The sequence below is a fragment of the Globicephala melas genome, chromosome 4, assembly GCF_963455315.2.
Source record: "Globicephala melas chromosome 4, mGloMel1.2, whole genome shotgun sequence".
In the NCBI taxonomy this organism is placed as follows: Eukaryota; Metazoa; Chordata; class Mammalia; order Artiodactyla; family Delphinidae; genus Globicephala; species Globicephala melas.
In genome coordinates this window covers 65871599-65896017 of record NC_083317.1, presented here as the reverse complement: position 1 = coordinate 65896017, position 24419 = coordinate 65871599, and the positions used below count along the sequence as shown (strand labels likewise).

The 24419-nt window shown below is 46.1% G+C and overlaps 1 protein-coding gene across 3 annotated transcripts in view; it reads left to right on the top strand.

The window, feature by feature from the left end:
* The window catches only part of GPR156 (G protein-coupled receptor 156), a 94985-nt gene extending 70816 nt beyond the window's left edge, over nucleotides 1–24169 (top strand). For all 3 annotated transcript variants that reach the window (XM_060298123.1, XM_060298124.1, XM_030857674.2), the window contains 5 exons: nucleotides 4210–4335; nucleotides 5338–5433; nucleotides 8782–9018; nucleotides 16382–16540; nucleotides 21119–24169. In XM_060298123.1, coding sequence (XP_060154106.1) covers nucleotides 4210–4335; nucleotides 5338–5433; nucleotides 8782–9018; nucleotides 16382–16540; nucleotides 21119–22468 — 1968 coding nt within the window. In that variant the 3' untranslated portion in view covers nucleotides 22469–24169. The remainder of the gene's footprint in view (nucleotides 1–4209; nucleotides 4336–5337; nucleotides 5434–8781; nucleotides 9019–16381; nucleotides 16541–21118) is intronic.
* Nucleotides 24170–24419: the final 250 nt, after the last annotated feature.

Genomic DNA, 24419 nt, shown 5'->3' with positions numbered 1-24419 from the left:
TGACATCCAATGAACTGCACATATTTACTGTTTGATATGTTTTGACATATGTGTACACTGTGACATGTGGGATATTATCTACAAGTTTCCTCATGCACCCTTGTCATCTCCCTCTCCTGTCCAATTCTTACATCCCCTGTCCCTGTCCCCAGGCAACCATTGACCTGCTTTCTGTTACTATAGATTAGTTTGCATTTTCCAGAATTTTATATAAATGGAATTATATAGTATGTATTTTTTTATCTTTCTTTTACTTGGCATAATTATTTTGAGATTCATCTATGTTGTTACTTGCATCGGTGGTTCTTTTCTTTTTATTGCTAAGTAATTTTCCAATGTGTAGATGTAACTACAGTTGGTTTATACATTCACCTATTGATGGATGTTTGGGTTTGTTTCCAGTTTGGGGCTATTAAAAATAAAACTGCTATGAATGTTTGTGTACAAGTCTTTGTGTAGACATATGCTTTCATTTCTCTTGGTTAAAAACCTAAGCCTAGGGGCTTCCCTGGTGGCACAGTGGTTGAGAGTCCGCCTACTGATGCGGGGGACACAGGTTCGTGCCCCGGTCCAGGAAGATCCCACATGCCGTAGAGCGGCTGGGCCCGTGAGCCATGGCCACTGAGCCTGCGCGTCTGGAGCCTGTGCTCCACAACGCGAGAGGCCCAGCAGTAAGAGGCCCGCGTACCGCAAAAAAAAAAAAAAAAAAAAACCTAAGTGTAGAATGATTGGATCATATGGTAGGTATATGTTTACCTTTTAAAGAAATTTCATGACTGTTTTCCAAAGTGGTTGTACCATTTTACATTCCCACCAAAAGTGTATGAGTCCCTTTCCTCCACATCCTTACCAACATTAGACTTGGTTGGTCATTTTCACGTTGATCATTCTAATAGGTATGTATGGTAGATTCTCATTGTGTTTTAATTTGCATTTCCCTGATTCAGTGTTGAGCATCTTTTTATATGCTTATTTGCCATCTATATACCTTCTTTGGTGAAGTATCTGCTCAAATCTCTCACCTATTTTTTAATTTAATTGTTTGTTTTCTTATTATTGCGTTTTGAGGGTTCTTTTTATATTCCAGATACAGTCCTTTATCAAATAAAGATTTTCTTCCAGTTTGTGACTTTTCATTCACTTAAGAATGTCTTTCACAAAGAAGATGTTTCTAATTCTGATGAAGTCCAGTTTACTACTTTGTTCTTTAATGGATCATGTTTTTGGTATCAGATCTAAGAAACTTTTGCCTAACCCAAGGCCCCAAAAGTTTTTCTCCTATGTTTCCTTCTAGACGTTTTAAGAGTTTTTGTTTTTACATTTAGGTCTATGATTTATTTTGAGTTAATTTTGAAATATGATGTGATCTGTGGATTGAAGTTCATTTTTTATATATGGATATCCAATTGTTCTGACACCATTTGTTGAAAAGAGTGTCACTTCTTCACTGAATTACCTTTGCACCTTTGTTGAATCTGTTTCATTGATGTCATTGTTTATTTTGACACCAATACCATATTACTGTAGCTTTATGTTAAATCATTTTTTTTTTTTTTTATTTTTGGCTGTGTTGGGTCTTCATTGCTGCGCACGGGCTTTCTGTAGTTGTGGCAAGCAGGGGCTACTCTTCATTGTGGTGCATAGGCTTTTCATTGCGGTGGCTTCTCTTGTTGCGGAGCACAGGCTCTAGGTGCATGGGCTTCAGTAGTTGTGGCACGCGGGCTCAGTAGTTGTGGCGCACGGGCTTAGTTGCTCTGTGGCATGTGGGATCTTCCTAGACCAGGGCTCAAACCTGTGTCCCCTGCATTGGCAGGCGGATTCTTGACCACTGTGCCACCAGGGAAGTCCTATGTTAAATCTTGAGTCAAGGAGTATTAGTTCTTCTCTTTCAGTGTTGTTTTGGCTAATCTAGGTCCTTTGAATTTCCATATGAATTTTTTAATCAGTTTGCCAATTTCTGTGAATTTTTTGCTGAGATTTTGATTGAGGCTGTGTTGAATCTGTAGATCAAATTGTGGAGACCTGATTTCTTAACAATGTTGTGTCTTTTAACCCATGAACACAGTATAATTCTTCATATATTTAGGTCTTTTCTAATTTCTCTCAGCAATTTTTTTGTAGTTTTCAGTGGAGGTCTTTCATATCTTTTATCAAATTTATTCCTAAGTATTTTATTTTTTATGCTATTATACATGTTACTGTTTTTTATTTCACTTTCCAATTTTTTGTTGCTAATATATAGAAATACAATTGATTTTTGTAAGCTGATCTTACATGCTGCAATCTTGCAAAACTACTTATTAGTTCTAGTAGCTTTTGTGCAGATTCCATCAGATTTTCTATATAGATTCATATCTTCTGTGAAAGAAATTTTCTTTTCAATCTTGTATGATGTCACTGGCTAGAAACACCAGTACAGTGTTCAATAGAAGTGCTGAGAGCAGACATCCTTGAGTTGTTCTTGATCATATGGGGAAAACATCCTATCTTAGTCAAAACTAAGAATGATGTTAGCTGTAGTTTTATCATAGATACCCTTTATCTAACTGTGGAAGTTCCCTTCTATTCCTATTTTACTGAGAGTCTATAAAGAATTAATGTTGGGTTTTGTCAAATGTATTTTCTGTATCTGTTAATCGTATGATTTTTCATTTTTAGCTTGCTCATATGGTGAATTACATTAAATGATTTTAGGATCTCAAACCAACCTTGCATTCCTGAAACAAACTCCACTTGGTCATTATGTATTACCCTCTTATATTGTTGGATTCATTTTCATAAAATTTTGTTTATAATGTTTGTGTTCATGTTCTTAAGGTATGTTGCTCTGCAGCTTTCTTTTCTTATAAAATCTTTTTCTGGTTTTCTAACAGGGTAATGGCAGCCTTGTAGAATGAATTGGGAAGTATTCCCTCCAGTTCAATTTCTGGAAGAGTTTGTGTATAATTATATAATTGGCATTTACTTATGGCATAAGTATTTCATTTACAATAGTGTGCTTCCAGTTCCCCACTCTCCAATCTTTGTGTTCTTTTTACTTTTACATATGTTACAAGCCCCACACAATTGTTATTAATTTTTATTTAAACAATCAGTTATGTTTTAAAGATATTTAAATAGTAAATATCAATCATATATTTTTCTATGAAGTTAACATTTCCAGAGCCCTTAATTTCCTCGTATAGATCCCTATATTCATCTGGTATTATTTTCCTTTTACTTCAAGGATATCTCACATTCTCATGCAAGTGTGCTAATGCTGAATTCTTTTGGCTTTTGTTTATCTGAAAAAGTCCTTATTTCACCTTTATTTTTGAAAGATATTTTTTCTGGATATAAGATTCTAGGTTGATATTTTATTTTCTTTAGTTGAAGATTTCCCTCTACTGTTTTCTCACTTGTCCTTGTATCTCATGAGAAATCTGATGTCTTCCTTATCTTCGTTCCGCTATACATACTGTGTCATTTTTTGCTAGTTGATTTGAAGATTTTCTCCTTATCACTGGTTTGGAGCATTTTGGTTCAGCAACCGATTTGTTTTTATCTTACAAACACCATGAATCATGTAATTAGTTGTGCTTCCTTCTTTTCATTGGTTGTCAAAAATGCAGACCCATGTTTCTGCCCCAATTCTTGAATGGTATGTGCTCTCCTTACCTGAGCATTCATCATAATTCTCCTTATTGTCTCTTTCCTTAATATTTTTCATCCTGTTGCTGCATACATTTTTTTAAATCTTATTTTTGTAACCACAAAAATAACACATTCTTTTTGTATTAAGTCAAATGCTTCACATATGTTTAAAGAAAATGCTAGTAATCTCTTCTCCACCACCATCATCTCTCAGTCTGACCCTCCAGGTTAATGGTTGTTAATAGTTTTATGTAAAATTTTCCACATCTATCTATGTGCTATATAAACATATAGAAATAATAGTGTATTTATTTTATAATATCCCTTGAATCCTTTGTGGGAGAAGCCAGGATATGGAAGGGACAAACAAATGAAAATGTTTAATGGTGCTAATGATGATATGCACATAGAAATCACTGCATGTGTTTAGTGTCTGTTTCATCTTTGATGGCTGGATTTGAAGCCCCTTTGGAAGGTTAACCCTGGAGCCTTTATCTCAGAGCACATAGGACACTCCAGCCCCTGTGTTGTATAGCCAGTGAGCAAAGGAAAGTTATGACCTTGACTCTTTTGCAGATAATCAAAGACCTGCAGCTCCTGGGGTTGGTGGCAGCCCTGGTGGTAGCAGATGTGATCCTGCTCATGACGTGGGTGCTGACTGATCCCATCCAGTGCCTCCAGATTCTCAGTGTCAGTATGACGGTGAGGGGCCCAATCCCTGGAGAATCTAGTTCCTGAACTGGAGGGACTGGCTTCTGTGGGTACACGGGGGTCATTCTCCCAGTAGCATTCACTGTGTGGACATCCTCCCAACGAGAAGATAAATGACCCAAAGAGGCTGGCGAGTCAGGAGCTGTGGCCACCATGAACACCTGCCCCTTGTCTGCAGGGTCTGCTCCGCTCCCACTGCTCCTCCCGCCCCAAGTGTTTTCCAGCAGCAACCGCTGAGATGGCAGCAAACAGAGATCTGCCTGGCAGTTATCTCTGCTTCCACCTTATCAGTAATGAGAGTTTTCAGCTACAGAGAGCTTCTTTACCCTAACTGTTGAAAGGTAAAGGTAGTATTTTGAGGTGTTCTTTGGAGTCAGTCAACCCCAATTCAAATCCCAGCTCTACCACTTACCAGCCTTGGGAAAGTTTTTTAACCTGTCTAAGTCTCTATTTCCTCATAGGTAAAATGGAGATAATAATACTACCTATTTCATAGGGCTGTGGTGAAGATTAAGGGAAACAATGCAGGTAAAGGACTCAACTGTGCCCAGTATATAGTGTTCAATTAATAGGAAGCATTATATCTCCAGCCTAACAAAGGAGCTGAGGAATACAGGGGAATCTTGACAGTGCAGATTCAATATTGAAGGTTTCAGCTGTTAACAAATAGCAGAAAGAGGATGTGAAATAATTTGTAATTTTGCTGATGCACTAACTTGAATCACTGTGGTAGCAAAGCACATAACAGGGTAAGCCCTGCTGGCACCAAGAATCCACATGTCAGCCCAACTTTGTCGTCTTTTCCTCCAACTCATGGTTACTCTCATTTAGATTCTAATGGAGTCACCTAAATGGTATAGTTTTTACATATTAAGGGAGAAATTATATGCTATAGAGGATTTCACAAACTAGAATGTTTGCAAAGCTCTGCTGTGTATGTGTGTTCTCTGGTAACTGTGGGTGCCCTCAGTCCTGACTCTGTGTCCCTTCTAGGTGACAGGTAGAGACGTGTCCTGCTCTCTGACTAGCACACACTTCTGTGCTTCCCAGTACCCTGATGTCTGGATTGCTCTCGTTTTGGGATGCAAGGTTGGTAACTTCATCTCCTGGGGATACTATCTCTCTGTTACCAACAAAATGGATATAAAGAGGAATTATAGGAATTAACGAGGTGATTTCTGCAAAGAGTATTGAAATCAGAAGAGACCTCTGTTGATGCATACATCTCAAAGCCATGACCCTTATTATTTCTGTACTCTATTTGTTTTGAGGGTCACGTTTCCAAATCTTTGGACTCCCTCATTGAGTCCTCCCCCAAATCATGTGGAATTCACCCACTGTTTCTCCCATTTCTTGGTCTGGTTTTTTCATTGATTTGTCAATACCAGTTTTCTCCCCAACTACCTGCAAGGGGAATTATAAGGAGACATTCTAGCCAGCTTAACCTATTCTCTTAAGTGCCCTTATTACTCCTCTTGTGTCTTTCTTCAAGATTTGTGTCAAGGTAACCTGCTGCCTTCCACTTGCCTAACTTTCTTGCTCTGATTGGAAGCATGGTTGGCCCTAAGACAAATGGGAACATCCATGGTGTCCTTTGAGTGGTTCCAGCTGCCTCAAAGTGTCTCCTATACTGCCCTGAATCTCCCATCATTCGACTCATTTATCTCTGTTAGATGGCAAAAGGAGGATATTGGTTCTAGAGGGTACAGGATACTATACAGGGCACTAAAGGAGAACCAACTATCCTGTTAGCTGGTTTTCAGCTTGGAGGGACAGAGAATCTGGCTTGGGGCGGGGGAGGGGGGGAGTGGCATAGGGCAGGTCTGTTTCAATGAACAGGCGAGCCCTGCATGGCAGGAGGCTGCCTGTTGAGTATTAGGAGAGAGGGGCCTGGTTGATTGATTGCTGGCAGAGGAAAAGGAGGTCTTGTAGAAATAGATGGCCTCTAAAGGTAAACTTGACTCACTTCACCACTAAGAAAGTGTTCAAGCGGTTGCTTCTGAGAAATAGGCCTGAGGATGGGCAGGGCTGGGACAGGGAAATGTTGCTTTTTAACCATGTGCAGGTATTACTTTGATAGAAATATCTTTAAGAGAAAATGGTAGGAAGTGAATAGCTTTTGATCTCTAGTTTCTTACTAGTGGTTAAGAAAATGAGTTTCAAAATATGACAGAACAGGCAGGGTTTGAATAATGACTCAGCCCCTTCCTAGCTGACCCTGAACCTCATTTGACCTCCCTGAGCTTCGATTCCTTCATACGTGAAATAGGGATGATGATAACATCCTCTCAGAAGGGGTCTGAGTTTTGAAAGGATTAATGCATGTTGAGTTTTCGTTCACTCCTGGCCCATAGTAAGAGCTAAATACATGTTAGATGCTTTTATTATTAATCTTCCACTGCCCACCCCTGCCCCCAGACAGTTTTGAAAGCACAGTGCCTTTCCCATTCTTCGAGCCCCTGTAGAAGAGCACGTCCTTCCCGGCACAGAAACTCAGCACTTCCCCCATAGCAACTCCCTCTGCAAGTCAACTTGATTTATTTTCTCCATTGCCTTTTATATAATCCCATTTCCATTTTATTTCACTGCAATATCTTTCTATAGGACAAAGAAAGAAAAAGGGGAAAGAGTGCTGAGCCATCAGGAAGGTGACTGAGCCAGGCCCCCATGGGCTCCCTGTTCGGGCAGCTCCTGAGGAGGACCCCAAATTTGCACATTAAGTCCCCGGACCGCCACCCCACGCTTCTCAGCAGTGAGGGCGAATGACACACAAATATCAGATGTGATTCACTCAGACACGAGTCATGCGTGTATAGATGCTTTATTCACACCTGATTCACTTTTGGAAAGAATTTTAATGGAGTTAAAGCATTTTAATAGAATCAGATTTGAGCATTTCAGAATCATAGAATTAATTTTATTTGCCTTTGATTAAATTACTAATGATCTAACTCTGCCAAATGCTGCCTGATGGCGTCAGTTATCCAAAAGTCAGGCCCCACTGGCCTGCTGACTTGTATGTCCTCTAGTCATTGACGATCTCAGGGCGGCCACATTTGGCCCCCTTTGGGACACTGAGCATTCGGGGCACCCAGACAGCATCCCTGCTGTGCTTACTCCTTCACTGTAGGCACAGCCAGTCCTCCAAACAGTTGTCTTAAGGGCCATCCCTGCAGATGAAGTTGGTCAGATCGTGTGATTTCAGGGCCACTGGCAGGTACCCTGCTGATACCTGACCTTACTTTTATTATTAGTTCTCACTCTGAGTCCCTGTAGTTCCCACCCCACCTCATCCCCCGTGGCAGCTTCATATCCTGTGTCATAAAACATTGATATTTGGGTGCTTGCCTTAAATCTCCCAACCAGACTGAGCTTCTTAAAAGCCAGAACCATGACTTCCACTTGGCAACACTGCTTCCTGCCCTACACCTACCCCAGCACAGAGCTTTGCCCCGAATCTGGCGAACATACGTTGAATCTATATATTATGTATTATTGATTAAAGCTTTGATTTCTGTTTAAATGTAGCTCCTTCTAGGAGAGGCAGCACTTTAAGAAGCTGTGAGCCATTTTCTGTGTAGTACAAATGAGAAATCTGAGAGCGGGTTTACATTCATGACAAAGAGGAAAGAATAGGGCCCTGGGTTCTGGGGGGGCGGGGCAGGGAATGTTACAAAGAGGGTGAAGGGTATAGATGAGGCCTTTGCTGCCTGTGCCTGTCCCACGGTCCTGTCCAGGTCCCAGCCTGCCTTTGTTCTCTTCTTTTTTCACTCTTCGTCTCCCATAAACACCCACTGGCACAGAGCTGCTGCTAGCCTATAGAGATCCTTTGTGTGAATTAGAAAAAGGCATCCCTTCCGGGCAGATGCATTCTTGCAGGTGCAGGGCTTGGCAAGCAGATGGTGCCTGTGGGAGCATTAGAAAAAAGAGCCCCTTCCTCCAGTGCTTCCCCTGCCGTGGCACATGGCTTGACAAGGGGACCACAGGGCTATTTCAGCTTCTGCATGCCCCTCAGCTCCATGCAGTGCAGAAGCACACAGTGGATGCGGAAGCCCTCACCACCAGCAGCATGGTGCGCCCCTTGCCCTCCCAGTGCCTGGCAGTCCTTTCTGTAGGGCTCCTACCTGCACGTATCATCCTATCCTGTACCTCATCCTGGCAGAGTCCTCTCTGATGGCTGACTTGCTGACCTCTGATAAGCGAATTCTCAGAGGAGAGGAAAATGAAATTTATCACGCATACATGAGGTGTAAGGGGACCACCCTAAGGGTAGTCCCAAGTGCTATCTTAGTAAATCCTCCTCATAGCAACCCTTTAAGGTAGGTATTATTATCCCTATTTTACAGGTGAGGAAATTGGTCCCAACCCTACTGCTCTTGGACCCCAAGCCTGATATTTCACTTCTCTGAGCCTCCGGTTCTTCTCCTCTTTGTCCAGGGCCTGCTGCTGCTCTATGGGGCCTACCTGGCTGGCTTGACGGACCATGTCAGCTCTCCTCCTGTGAATCAGTCTTTAACCATCATGGTTGGGGTCAACCTCGTGGTGCTGGCTGCGGGGCTTCTTTTTGTGGTCACCAGATACTTGCACTCCTGGCCCAACCTGGTCTATGGACTCACATCTGGAAGTATCTTTGTTTGCACAACCACAATCAACTGCTTCATCTTCATTCCCCAGGTATGCTCTAGGGAGAACTTGGAGGACCAATCCACCCCATCATTCCAGAGACTTTGCTGGGTGTGATAAATTGCTCACTTTGTTTCCTACTGAGACTTTTGGGTGCCATTGATTAGAGAGTCAGAAGGAAGGTGGGGTTCCTAGTGAGCTGGCTCCCTCTGTTCTTCTCTCCTCGCTGTCCTGAAGGAGCCACTCTGCTCCCGGTCAGTAAGGAGGGCTGACCAGAGTAGCCAAGTAGTGGCACCCGCTTCTGCCCAGGTGGGTGCCTCACAGACCTGCTTTTCTACCCACCCTCCAGTCTGCTGCATGCATCCCCAGTTCCCCCTTCATCCTGATAATGTCATTTCTTGTACTAGCCTGGCAGTGAGGAACCTTTCCTTCTTTCCTGTTTGCAATTGCACATTCAGAGAAAAGTGCATTTGGGTCTTTATGAAATTTAAAATGCCTTTTCTTTCTTTTTAATAAAAAGAGGAAAATGTAGAACCTTCCTTTTCTTTTTACAATAAGGAAAAAGTAAAAACTAAATTTAAAATGTATTTCTTAACCATAATTCAAAAAGAGTCATGTACCACAATGTTCATTGCAGCACTATCTACAGTAGCCAGGACATGGAAGCAACCTAAGTATCCATTGACAGATGAATGGATAAAGAAGATGTGGCACATATATACAATGGGATAGTACTTAGCCATAAAAAGAAACGAAATTGAGTTATTTGTAGTGAGGTGGATGGACCTAGAGTCTGTCATACAGAGTGAAGTAAGTCAGAAAGAGAAAAACAAATACCGTATGCTAACACACATATATGGAATCTAAAAAAAAAAAAGGTTCTGAAGAACCTAGGGGCAGGACAGGAATAAAGATGCCGACGTAGAGAATGGACTTGAGGATACGGGGAGGGGGAAGGGTAAGCTGAGACAAAGTGAGAGAGTGGCGTGGACATACATACACTACCAAATGTAAAATAGCTAGCTAGTGGGAAGCAGCTGCATAGCACAGGGAGATCAGCTCCGTGCTTTGTGACCACCTAGAGGGGTGGGATAGGAGGGGTGGGATAGGAAGAGTGGGAGGGAGACTCAAGAAGGAGGGGATGTGGGGATATATGTATACGTATACCTGATTCACTTTGTTATAAAGCAGAAACTAACACAACAATGTAAAGCAATTATACTCCAATAATGATGTTAAAAAATAAAATAAAATAAAATGTATTTCTTATTATGAGGATTAAGAAAAAATCAAACAAGGGAGGAAGATAGAAGGGGAAATATCCAGACAGCAAACAGAAAGAAAGAGAGTCAGAGAGAAAGGTGAAGGAATCCATAAGCTCTGAAAGGAAAGTGATGTTAAATTATTCACGTTATGCCCCAGGGTACCACTGAGCCACATACATCCAAGTTAATGAGCTTGGCATTAAGCACTTGTTTTGTGTCCCTTCTAGTTCTCTTTTTCTTCCTCCCGAGGCTTCCCTCATCCCACGACACCCTCACTACCCTATCCTTATTCCCAGTGCAGTTACCAGTTGACCATGTATGACTTCTCCATGAGGGAGCTAACCGGTAATTAAAGTGTTGCCTGATGGAGGGTGGCAGTGTATTTATAAAAGTGAAGAGTGCACTTTGGGGCACGATAGTATGACACAGGCAGAGGCCCTTTACTCTTTTTCCCTTTCATAAATTCTCATTAAAATACTCAAGAGGATGAACAAATATGGAAAGCTCTGTAGCAGCAGCACTAAAAATCAAGGATGGGGGCTTCCCTGGTGGCGCAGTGGTTGAGAGTCCGCCTGCCGATGCAGGGGACACGGGTTCATGCCCCGGTCCGGGGAGATCCCACATGCCGCGGAGCGGCTGGGCCCGTGAGCCATGGCTGCTGAGCCTGCGCGTCTGGAGCCTGTGCTCCACAACGGGAGAGACCACAGCAGTGAGAGGCCCACGTACCGAAAAAAAAAAAAAAAAAAAATCAAGGATGGGCATTGCCTCTGAGCCAGAAACTAGAGGAATTTTTGTTGAATCTTAATGTTATAAGAACTGGATTGAAGGAAGCCTTTGAGAGCTGAGTCTTATTTGTCTGGGATGTAGCAGAAAAGGGCTATGAAATGCCAGGGCTGTTCCTCCCTGGGAGATGGGTAAAAGAGAGTGGAGAGGAGACTTTTGGGAAGCCCACTCCTTAGGCCCTGGGGCCAACATTGTTGATTGGTAACCCATCCACCCATTGCCAAACCTTTGTTCCTCAATTCATCTCTACTAGTCTGAAAGAGCTAAACACTTGCTTTGCCAGCCTCCCTTATAGCTAGGTGTACCCATGTAACACAGTTTTGAACACCAAAGGTTTTCTGGGAGGCTTCTGAGAAAGCTTTTGCTTTCCTAAAAAAAAGCTGTGGGGGTGGCTGGCGTCGCCTCTTCTACTTTCCTCCTATCTTGAATGTTTTTGATGCTTGAAGTTATGGCAGCCATCTTGGGATGATGAGGGAAAAGCCAGGAGAATGTATTTATTATATACCAGGAAACTATAGCTTTTCCCACGGAAGACTATGAATTCAGGGGGAAAGGATCTATGAAGAGATTCTGCAGTTCACAATAAAAGGACCACAGATTTCTGAAGATTAGAGAAGCTACCTTCCTCTGAAGTAAAACAGAATGTTTTTAGAAGGTATCTGATTAGTCTTATCAATAGGATTCAAAGGTTATTGCCCCTCTTTGACTAAAGCAAACCATTATGAAAACGACATAATCTTAGATCATGAAATATTGAATAAGGATGAAAAAGATTGTGTTAAATTTAAAACGCCAATAGAAGCATTGAATAGGCAGCTGGGCATGGCAAAATACTGACTTAGTGGGTTAATTTAAGGAAACAGAAAACAAGGACACAGGAAAAAAATGAGAGACTAGAAAATATGGAGGGCAGGTCTAAGGATATGATTTAAAGCTAATAGGAGTCTCTGAAAGAGAACAAGATAATTTAGAGCAGAAGTAATCACCAAGGAACTATTAGAAGAAAGCTTTCCTGATCTAACACAAGACCTCCATCTGAAAATTGAGTGAATCAGTAAACTCCCTGATGTGGCCCTACTTAGGTTTCCTCTCTCCCCCCGCACTCGCCTCTGTCCCTCTTGTATCCTAAGCCTCAGACACAAGATTTCCACTTTCCTCCGTGTTTAAATCTTCAGGACCTGGGACCATAGTGATATTTAGGTGCACTTCCATCTTATACACAGACATAAAAATACAAGATGAAGTTCATCTTGGAATCTGGCTTCCGGGTTTGAACTAAGGACAGGCACTTGGTTTGTTGAAGCGGGAGTGGAAATGGAATTACTGGGGCTGGGGTACCGGAACTGGGCAGATGGACTGTGTTGGCCTTTCTCTTTCCTTCTCTCTATCTCAGTCCTCCTAGCTGTCTTGAGCTTCCTTTCTCATACTGTATCTTTTCTATTTTCTCTCTCATGCTTTTCCTCCTCTTGAACTGACCATGATCTGAAACAAAAAAATATATTTTATAGTCAATTGTATTTTAGGTGTAGGAGGTAAATTGTTTTTCAAAATGTAAAAGTAACTGAGGTTTTTCAGGTTTTCTGTGTGCCCCTGAATTGATTTTCCCCTCTGACTCTGTGGCCTTTGGTTGAAGTAATATTCTCCCTGTGAGACCAGAGACTGGATATTCCCAGGACAGTAGGACAGCTGAGCGAATTTGGAGAAGTGTGTGAGGAGAGCCACAAGGAGAGGGAAGGGAGCAGGGAGGCAGGCTTCTTTCTTGCTACTGAGCCTTCAAACTGGACTGTGATGGGAGGGATTTATGAAAGCAAAGGCACAGACACCTCAAGGGCAGGTAGGCAGTGCCAGAAAGCTGGGTGAAATGGACGATGTGACTGAAGAGCTAAGTGGACTAAGTAGCATTCTCCACAGGCCCTCAGGAAATGCCTAAGTGTTTACGCCAAACGCTGAGGTCATCACCAGTAGTGAGCCAGCCTCTGCTTTTGTGACTTAGATGTGACCCATCCTCCCACACACACACACCCCTCCCTCCACCTCTGAGAGGCAGGTGGGTCCTGCGGTAGGACATTATTTTATCCTCTAAACCTGCAAGTGTTTCATCTGCTCCTCCAGGAAGGTACTCACGACTTTCTACTCTGCCTTATAGTCCTCTGTAAATGTCTCAGCACCTTACCAGACAGATGAGCTTTTTAAAGGAAAGCTTCCTTCATTTGTCCGTGTATCTGTCCATCCAAATATTAACTGTTGGGAACAGGCAGTTAAACACACGGCCTCACTCTAGGTCTAGTTGGGAGCTGACGTGAAAGGATTTATAACCCTTGTGTTATAGTGTTTGAGGATGTTACACGATGTCAAGGAAGGGGTACCCCAGCCTGTCTGGGAACTTGGTAACACCGTCTCAGAAAATGAGGTGCTTGGGCCCACCTTGAATGAGGAGTAAGAAATGTTCACAGCACAGACGGGGGAAGAGCAGTGGGTGGCATTTCCGACGGGGGAAACCCTCTGACAGAGGCAGAGAGGTATGAGAGAGAAGAGGAGGTGTTTGGAACACCATGAGCCTTTGCTCTTTTCGAAGCACAAATTGAAACAAGGGGAGAGTGGCAGGAGGTGAGAGAGGCACATGGGGTGAACTTCTGAAGGCCCCAGTGCACCCCATTAAAGACCCGAGACTTAATCCCACTGCTTGGTTTCCTATTGCTGCTATAACAAATTCCCACAAACAGAGTGCCTTAAAATAATACACATTTAATGCCTTATCGTTCTGGAGGTCAGAGATCTAACATGGGTCTCATTTGGCTGAAATCAAGTTGTTAGTAGGTCTGCGTTGCTTCCGGGGACTTTGGGGCAGAATCTGTTTCCGTGCATTTTCCTGCATTTTCTTCGATCCACGGCTCCTTCTTCCATGTTCAGGGCCAGCAGCACAGCATCTTCAAGTCTCTCTTTCTGACCTCTCTTTCCATTGTCACATCTCCCGTCCTGCCTCCCTCTTATAGGGACTCTTGTGATGACATTGGGCCCACCTGGATGATCCAGAATAATCTCCCCATCTCACAGTTTTAAACTCAATAACGTATGCAGAATTCCTTCTGCCATGTAAGGTAACCTATTTTACAAGTTCCTGGATTAGGAGGGAAGCGTCTTTGGGGGGCCATTTTCTGCCTGCTACACGCACATACCCAGATGCCGAGAAAACAAGACTCCCTGTCCTTCTGAAGGAAGGGCCGTGGGGAGGTCCTGAAATTATGACCTAAGGGTCATTTCTAGCCATATTCCAGAAATCCTGAAGAGTCAAGTCTTAAGGACCAGGACCTTCACAAATGGGGAATTAAGGGGGAGGGGGTTGGAGGGGCAGGGGGCTTTAGTCAGGGGCCACCCTGGCTCCACCCAGCCAGCTTAGGGTGAGACAGACGAAAAGCCTTGGAAGTGCCCTTACACCAATGTTGAGCAGTTCCTCCAGCAGCTCTGCAGGGAGGGCTTGGTCTGGAGGTGCTGGGGGGAGAGAAAGGAAAAGCTGTGCTGCTAGGGAAATGAGGGGGCCCTGAGGAGACATAGAGATAGTGCAACACTGCTAGGGCCAGTGCTAGGAGAGCAGCGCTGGCGGTCAACGCCATCCACCCATGGCTGTACAGTGACCCTGTAGTGCTGGGCTCCAGTAGCTCCTGAGCAGGGTGTTGAGAGGACAGCACCCTGGGGAGGGAGCCTTCAAGAAGGGCATCTGACAGGGCGGTTCCTGGCCCGACCCAGCACAGGTCACACAGACTCCTGGTACCATGAAGGACTCATGCTGAGTTAACAGAGGACCCAAGAGGACTTGGGCAGAATGTGGTATTGAAATTGATGGCAGGATTTAGAATCCTATCTGAGATTTACCAAATTTAGGTTACTTTCCATAGTCAGAGCTCAGTAAATGTTTGATGAGCAAACAAAGACATCCCAGGATCCCTGTGAGGTTCCCCACAGGTATCTCAGCATCATTTCTAGAGCTAAGGTCCCAGAGTGCCCAGCGTCTATCACTAGGGCTCTTAATTATGAGAATCCCTAAGGGAAAAGATGCCTTCAGTGCTGTGGCCTCCCCTGGCATCACGTCCCTAGCATTCGCCAGGAGGAGACAGTGTCCCACGGGCTCAGGAGCGTGTCACTGTTTGTGAATGTTCTCTGTTCAGTCCCATCCCTGTTAAACTAAACCAGCCTGTGCATCCATAGACTGGTTCTCAAAACCAGTATCTCCTGAAAAACGTTCCCTAGGACCTCACAGTTGACAGTCTCTCTCATCAGCTGTGTTGAGGACGTGCAGTGTGGCACAGTGCCCTCATTACAGCTGTGACTCTGAGGCTAAGTAGCCATGTGGACCTAGACAAATCATCCTCCTTCTGAGTCTTTCCTCATTTGTCAAGGAAAAAAGACAGATCGCAGACCTGATGTTCTATCATTTTTATTAATTTTTATTGACATTTGTGGTTTTCTGTTTCTCTGAGCCTTGATCACTGACTTGGGTTAGAAGTCCTCTAGAGGGAACAAACGTATGGACACAAGCAAGGAAGGCAGGGGTGGGGGTGGGATGAACTGGGAGATTGGGATTGACAGGTATACACTAATTTGTATAAAATAGATAACTAATAGGACCTTGCTGTATAAAAAAATAAGTTAAATGTAAAAAAAAAGTCCTCTAGGAGGAACTGGGTTTTCTTTTTTTTATTTTTTGCGGTACGCGGGCCTCTCACTGTTGTGGCCTCTCCCGTTGCGGAGCACAGGCTCCGGACGCGCAGGCTCAGCGGCCATGGCTCACGGGCCCAGCCGCTCCGCGGCACGTGGGATCTTCCCGGACCGGGGCACGAACCCGTGTCCCCTGCATCAGCAGGCAGACTCTCAGCCACTGCGCCACCAGGGAAGCCCGGACCTGGGTTTTCAATAACAGTAAGCACACCATCACTCAACACATGAGAATAATTAAGAACAGCTGCATACAACTAAAACCAGCTTCATTTGAAATACAGTGTTTAGATTGCTTAACCCTGTTATAGCGCCTAAACTCTGGCTTGAGAATGTGGCTCTAGAAGTCCACCTCAGCTCTGGTTTTCTTTGACCAGTCCAGCAGTGGGTTGGTAGATGGGTCCAGCCGATGGTTCTGTTTCATCAACCTGTCATCTTCTTCCTTTGGCATTTTTTAAATGATATAACCTTTACATTCTCTAAACCTTCTGTCATTGCTGTCTGTGAACTTTCCAGAGTAAAGTACATTTTGAGGAGAGAATAGTTTGTGCATTTATCTATGATACTGTCATTCCTTGGTGTTTTTGAGGAAGAGTGAGAGAATGTGTTTCTGGGTGTGTAATTAAATAAATAACATGTGTTCTTTTATCCAACAGCTGAAGCAATGGAAGGCATTTGAAGAGGAAAACCAAACAGTCAGACACATGGCCAAATATTTCAGCACTCCCAGCAAAAGCTTGCACACCCAGTATGGTGAGGAACAGAGTTGCCACGTTAGAGGAGAGAAAAACTCCATGGAGAGACTCCTCACAGAAGTAAGCGAGACCCTGCCTGCTGGATTCTCTATAAAGAACTCCAGTCATGCATTGGTGGGCCCCATATGCCTCATTGCTAACATTCTTTCTCCTCCTCCCATTTCCCCAATTCCTAGCCATTCTGGTCTCCCTTAGCAGCAAGCAAAACCTCAACGTTTCGCCAGTGCCCCTCCCATTGCTGACCCTCACCCACTTCATTCATTCATTGGACAGATGTGTGCCAGGCATTGTGCTAAGTGCTGATGAACAAAACAAACAGAGTCCCTACCTTCGTGGAGCTCACAGTGTAGTGGAGGAAATAGATACGGATCAAGTAGCCATATAGTTATAAATGGTGATAAGAATTATGAAGGGAAAAATCAGAGTGGGAAGAAAGAGTGGTGAGGACAAGGGAACCTAATTTAGAGTGGTAGGAAAAGACTCTCTGAGCTGAGAGCTGAAGGTTAACTACAAATTAGCCAGGCAAAGAGTGCAGGGAAAAGCATTTCAGGTGTGGGGAACAGCATTGTAAAGGCCCTGAGGAGTAGTGGATGCTAGCTTCTGCTGTGTGATACACTCTTTCTTTACATAGAGTAGTGCCCTTGTTTCCAAGATCCTATGGGGCTCCTTACTGTCTTTTCCAGGTGCTAACTAGAAATCTCAATCATCCTACCAACCCAGAAAATTAAGAGGTGTCTAAAGATGGGGAGGAAGGATGAATAGAGCTTCTGAATATCGCAGTAGCGCCAAGGCAGAGACAAGGGAGCCCCCAGTCCTCTTTCTTCTGTTCTTCAGCCAGATTTGGCACCTCTCCCAGAACTGGGCAGAGTGATGTGGGCTTGAAGAAAACACATGGGAAAGCTTGAGGCTGCACTGCCTCAGAGAGGAGGCATGGGGCCCAGAGGAATTAGCCAGTTTTTTCACGCTAACTAAATTATATTCCATATTTTTGTTTTAGTAGAGAACATACCTGAGTAGGTGCTATATGGGAAATTATGCTTTTTCATATTGGACTGACACCGGGTGCTAATAGTCCCTATGCGAAAGGATGGTGTGATGGGGACCTAAGGAACGTAACCAATGAAGGGATTCAGCTCCCCAAGCACCCTCAGTCCCTCGCACCATTCCCTTGGTTCTGGACCTTTTTTTCCATCAGAGTAATAATACTTGTCCTTTCTTTACTATTTCTTTACTATTCTTTACTATTTCTTTACTATTTATCAAGCATTCAGGACCTTTTTTCAGAGCCAGATTTCTTCCCACCTGGCAAGGGAGTAGCATTGCCATTGATACTCTCTGAAGTCTTCAAAGAAACATTTTTTTTCAGCTAAACAGAAGGCCAGAAACTTGGCGAGAACACCCAGGATGGTTTTCATTCACAATCAGCTAATGTTGGAACAGCCAAGTGGCCTGACTCTTTAGCCTTATGGTAATTTGTGACGTTCTTTTTGTACTCCTGCCATGCTACCCTGTTTCCCATGCAGTGACTGAATCCGCTCTACCAAAAAGATGCCTTGAGTCTGCAGAGGCAGGGCCCTAATAGGGAGCAGATGCTTAGGTAGTAAAATGCTGGACTCCTGTCCCCGACACCCCACACCTGAACACCTTTCCCAGAGCAGGCCTGAGAACCAGCAGCCCATCCCAGAGCCCTGCGGCAGGTCTAGAGAGTTTCCGGTATCTGAATCCCCAGCTCCAGCACTGCCCAGTGGATGAACACAAGAATCTCTCCTGCCTCCGTAACCCCAGCTTCTCGGCTGCATTTCCTTCCTCTGCAGCCCCTCTGCTGCCCCAGTGTCCTCCTCCTACTTTCGCACCATCTGGGCAGTCCATCTTCTCATTCTTGCCTCCCTTTCCCCATGGCAATGGTCCCCAAAGGCTGTTTGGGGCAGCATCCATCCCTGACATCCCAGGCTGTGTGGAGGCCAGCAGGTAGAACCTTCCCAGAGCTTGAAGAACCTCCCTTCTACGCTCTGCAGCAGAGGAAACTCACCTTTACTTTTCTTCCTTGGAACACAGAAAGAGGGGGAGATTCCATTTCTCCCTGTGGCCTGCACCTTATGAAACATGCCTGTGGATGTGTTGCTTCCCTGGGTGTGCCAAAAGTGATCATTAATAAGCTCGTTTCAGTGCAGCTGCCGTGGTCAGTCAGATTCTGGTCTCACCGTGGCAAACCACGCTTCTGATTAGTATGCAGCCATGGTGAAAACAGAGTCCCACTTCCTTTTCTGTAAGAAGGGAGATTTACTGATTAGGCTGGTGTTTCTAAATCTGTCACCAGCCAGCTTCAGATGTTTGGTTTGCTAGAGAAGAGTATTATTCCCAACTCAAGGTTTGTACTCTTTTCCTATACTCTAAGGAATTTGTGGATAAGGCACAAAAAGGCAGCACTCATATGGTAGTTCTATCTGTAGTTTTTTAAGGAACCTCCATACTGTTCTCCATAGTGGCTGTACAGGGAGATCAGCTCGGTGCTTTGTGACCGCCTGGAGGGGTGGGATAGGGAGGGTGGGAGGGAGGGAGACGCAAGAGGGAAGACATATGGGAACATATGTATATGTATAACTGATTCACTTTGTTATAAAGCAGAAGCTAACACACCATTGTAAAGCAATTATACTCCGATAAAGATGTAAAAAAAAAAAAAAGGCAGCACTCAGAGTTCACTTGCTGGGGTAGCTGTCATCAGCTGATGGCTCCCTCCCAGCTCTGTGAGGCGGTAGGGCCTCCTGAAGCCAGCGTGAGAATGTGCCAGGTGGGCTTCACGAGGAAGGGCTGGTGAGGAGGAAGAGAGTTGGGGTCCCTCCAGTGCAGCCAGCGCAGTCACCCCCGTGAGATGCTCAGAGAGATACCTGGCACCACCCAGATATCACGAAGAGCCTGAGTGAATGTCTTCCTGTTACTCACCCGCTCTGCTCCTGGCGAGTCCTTGAGTCACCTACACTTCCGCGACAACGCCCAGCTTACCGCTCTGTGGCTGAGGAAAAGGGAGAATGAGCAGGCAGGTGCTCAGCTGCAAGTCCTTCCGCTTATTCACCAGTTGCTCACTGGTTCGGAACTCCCTCCTGAGGGTAAGAGAAGTCTAAACCAGGATGACACTGGGAGTACCAATAATCAGAAAAATCACCTTCCTGCTTATAAGTAGGGAGCAGTAGGTTTGCCTTGGAGTTGCTGCCAGAAGACTCTTGCTGGACTAGTTTACCTAATTTACTGTTCCCTCAAAGGTTCACTTCTGGGCAACTCTTCCATATCTACTTGAGAAGAAACCACAAATTCAATTCATAGGCAAGTTGTGTCAGGAATCCGAAAGAAGGGAAGCATCCTTTTACTTCTAGGGCATAATAAATGGACATCCAGATGCTCATCCTCAGCTTCTAAAGAGGCTGACAGCAGAGAGGCAGCATTTTGGTATTTGGACAAGCACTTCTCATTATCTTCTCCAAACTCTCGACCCCGTGTCATCTGCCCCAAGACCCATCAGCTCCCCACGATGATCTCTCTCCTGCTCCACTGCTTTTGAACATGAGAAATTCCAGAAGGTGGACATCAGGTCTAAACTAGACGATCAGCTGCTGTAGCACCAAAGGATGCTCAGGGCACACCCACTGCTGTTACTCTTCCTCCTACTTCATGCCCCATGGTCCTGCAGTTAGAACAGGCACATCTCTGCAGCTGTCACCTGCCAGCCTCCCGGGCACTGCCTGTTTAGCAACTGACAGCCATGCAGCAGGTAGGCAGCTCACCAGCAGAACTGCCCAACTTCATTTATCTTCTGGGCTCTCTTCTAGTTCTACTGAATCAAGCTATCAGGGACTTAGGCCCAATAATCCTTTTTTTTTTTTTTTTTTTGAGTTTCTCCCGTAATTCTGATGCCTGCACTCCTTTGGGAGATACCGACAGCTGATAGTGCCACATTGGTAGCTTTGGCCTCCTACCCGCAAGTTCCAGCCAGGGGAGGTGATAACACCAACCTGAGATTCTCATTCCCCCCTAAACTGCCCCACCCCCACCCCTGGCTCCAGTCTTTTCACTTTGGCCCAGGAATCTCCATCCTTCTTGTTCTTCCCATTTTCTAGGCTGTTTAGCAACTGGCAAAATGCTTGTTTCCCTATTCCTTCATTCCCTTCAGAGATGCCTCAAGGTCATCTGTATCTTGCAGAAGTATGACATACCCAGAGTTGGGCCATCCCAAACACTGTTCTGACTGGTGTCCTGCAGAGTGACCTGACCCCCTGTGTTCTGAGCAAAGTTGAGCGGGTGCTGCAGCAGCCAGCGGGCAGCTAGACTGTGCCTCCCCTGACCGCCCTTCTCGCAGACAGTGCCACAGTCTGGGGATGTATGGGGAGGCTGAGATCATACAGCAGTAAATCATAGTAAACCGTTGCTGAGCACACGTGGCAGCTCTTGTGCCAGATGCTTTGTATGCGTCATCTCATTTCACCTCACGGAGGGACCTCCTCAGAGCCTAAGATCACCAGCTAATACGTGGAGAAACTGGGATTTAAACCAATGTCTTCTGATGCCACCCTTTCTCCAGCATGGGAGACAGTGTGAAAGCCCTCAGCAGCATCTTTTGTTGATGGTTTTGCTTTTGTTTTACAGAAAAATGCTGTGATTGAAAGCTTGCAAGAACAAGTAAACAACGCCAAAGAGAAGCTGGTGAGGCTGATGTCAGCTGAGTGCACCTGTGACCCCCCCGAAGGGGCTGTCCCGCCTGCCTCTTCCCACAGCAAGGACATCCTGGCTGCAGCCCCTCCCCATAGCCTAGCAGCTCAAGGGTCTTTGAAATGTCTCCCTGACTCTCTGAGTGATACCAGCCCGGCCACCCAGGACTCCCAGAGTACCTCAGCACCCGCCTCAGGTGTACAAGGCGTCAAGGGGCCTGTGGAGGACACCAGCCCCTCACCGGGGCAGAAGGAGAAAATTGCTGCCTCCCAAGACTTTTCTGACCATTTAAATTTGGGCTGCAGCCAGAAGCCGTGGGCTGAGCAAAGCCAGGGTGTGGAGAGAAGAGACCAGGTACCCATGGCCCTCAAGCAGGGTCTCACGCCAGGTGGAGAAGGCTCTGTTCTTCAGAGACAGGGGCAGCTGGAGAACTCAGAGGGGCCCCAAGCACGACCGTCAAGGGTGAATTCAGTGATCAGGGAGAAGCTTCAGGAAGTCCTCCAAGATCTGGGCCTGGGCCCTGAGGCTCCCGTCCCCCGTCCCCCGTCCTGTCCCCAGCAGCCCTGGAAGAGCAGTGCCTGCTGCAGCCCCCAGAAGATGCCCCTCTCCAAGGAGCTGGGCTTCAGCCCGTACATGGTGAGGAGAAGGGGCGCGGCACAGCGGGCTCGCTCGCACTTGCCAGGTTCTGTGCCCTCCTCTGTGGGGCGTCGGGTAAACAGGGCTGATTCTGGGGCACGCACTGGGCGAAATGTGCAGGCTAGGGACAGCGCCTGCCTGGACCCCCAAACTGCAGATTCCAGAGTAGCAAGACCCTCTTCCGGGAAGCCTTTACTGCTCCCAGCTCCTCAAGGCAAGGCAGACTCCCCGGAGGGCAGCAAACAGTGCCAGACAGAGCCCCAGGGAGCCGAAGGGAGCCGCGCAGCCCTTTCTCACCAGCCTTCTGGTCCTGGCCAGGCGCTGTGCCCCGCTGCCCCACGCCGAGCCAGAGCCTCGCCGGACCTGCCTGAGCAGCGGCTGCAGCGGTCCCCAGTGCCCCCAGGCTGCCCTTCCCTGTCTCCTCCACACAGCTACCTCGACACAGAATCCAGCAGCTCGGATGAGTTCTTCTGCCGCTGCCACAGGCCCTACTGTGAAATCTGCTTCCAGAGCTCCTCTGATTCCAGTGACAGTGGCTCGTCAGACAGCGACCCTGAGCCTGCTGGGAGGCTGGCTTCCTGGGAAAAGCTGTGGGCCCGCTCGAAGCCTGTCGTGAACTTCAAAGATGACTTGAAACCCACACTGGTGTGAACAGCAGAGCAAGTCTGGACATAGAGCTCTGTCCGGGACAAGCCATACCATGGCCTGTTGTGGCCTTCGGGGAATAGACCAGTGCCTTGCATTGGACCAGCCCTTACCATGTTTCAGCTATGCTCACTTGAGCACTGTGGTACCTGGAGCACTTCTCGATCTATACAAAGAGGGGTATTGCCTGTCTTGTTCCTACCTCACCGCATTCCTGTAAAAGACTCCAGCCGAGTGCCCATAAAGGATACCCTTGGATAAAAGGTGCTCAATGAGCACAAAGGGTCTTCTGTCCTGGTCAGCCTATAATGTACAGAACTCTTCATATATACCCGATGGATGGCTGGGTGGACAGACAGATGGAGAAATGGAAGGAAAATTTCTGCAGAACCAGAGTTGTGAACTGTGATCCACCAGACTGGCTTTTTGGCGGCAGACCTGCTAGGAAGGCGTCTCCTGTGTCTTTGGGTGGCCCGCTCTTGGCAGGGGCTTGTTTTGTTTCTGCTCAGCTTTGTGAACGGCACCACCCCTAGGTCCCAGCTTCCAGCCAGACTCAGCTCAGAGCCAACTGTACACCTCTATTTGGTGTTCATGTCTTTATACCGTTGTGGCACCTCGGCATCATCCCTGAGACAGTCAGGTGTCCATGGGGCCACAGGTGACCCAGATCTCTCTCCTGGGCTCAGATGGCACCGGAGGCCCCCCGCATTGACTTTGCCAGTGGTGCAGTTTTGCAATAGCAGGAAGCACGCACTGGCAATCTCTGTTGAGGTTGGGGAGGCCCTATTGGTCAGGAGGATGCCAACTAGGGCTACATGACCACTGATGGCTACATAAACCTAAAAACAGAAAATGGGAAAATAGAAAGGAAGAAATGGGGGAGAAGGTAGGGAAGAAAACAGGTTTTGAACATTTACCTTGAGTCTAGCATGGTACTTGGAAATATCAAATATCGGTAATTCCTTATGATAACCCCATGAAGTAGATACTCTCGTTCCCACTTTTACAGATGGAGATGATGAGGCGTAGAGAACTGAGGTAGCTTCCCCAGCGTCACATTGCTGGAGAGGGGCCCATGTAGCGGCCCATGTGAGACTTGGCCACAGCTCACAGGACTCCAAGTGGGTAGACTTCCCTGGGGCACATCTCTTCACTTGTTCTTCTGGGAGTGGCGGGCAGAGCATGGCAGGCCAGACAGCAAAGCAGGGGTAGTGTAGGAAGCTGCAGTGCACTCACCCTGCAGTCCAGGATGACAAAACTGGGCCCCTCACCTCGGGAAGCAGCCCTCCACTGCCTCAGGGGCCCACTCACACCTCCCACGGCAGCTGGGGAGTTGGTGAAAGATAAGTGCCAGGATCTCATCTGCCAGAGCCACACGGAGAACACAGCTGGATCCACTTCACTTGTTGCTGAGCTAGTTGTTGTTTACAGGCTGTTCCCTGCCTGTTCACTTGTGCGTGCATCTGTGTGTGTACTTATGCTGGTGTGCAGGAGTTTGGGCCTCATTAGGTATGTCTGGAGGGGAGCACGTGGCTTTAAATGTCTCACAGAAGATGTATCACAGACTCTTGGTGGACCTTGTGAATCTCCAGACACTGGACCAGGAGGCCCTCCTGGTAACACAGCTTCTTCTATTGTCTACTTTTAAATACAAATATCATAATTTATTCTGCGTGTGGGCTTGTAGTTTCTGCTTGTGCTGTTTGTATGCTGTCCAAGTGAGACCTTAATAAAAGAAATGGCTCTCAAGGCAAGTCTCTTCAGAAATTGTAGTTTGGGGCTGGGGAGGAGGGGCACAGACAAGACTGAACCACCCAAAGGAGTGGAAATGCAGCAGCCATTAGAGTTGCTGCTGGTTTACCCTGGGTTCCAGGTGTATCTTCTACCACACTTCCATTTGTACCAGATTCTTCTGTGGTCTCCCCGTGCAGCTTCCTATCCCAGAAACACCTGCCCC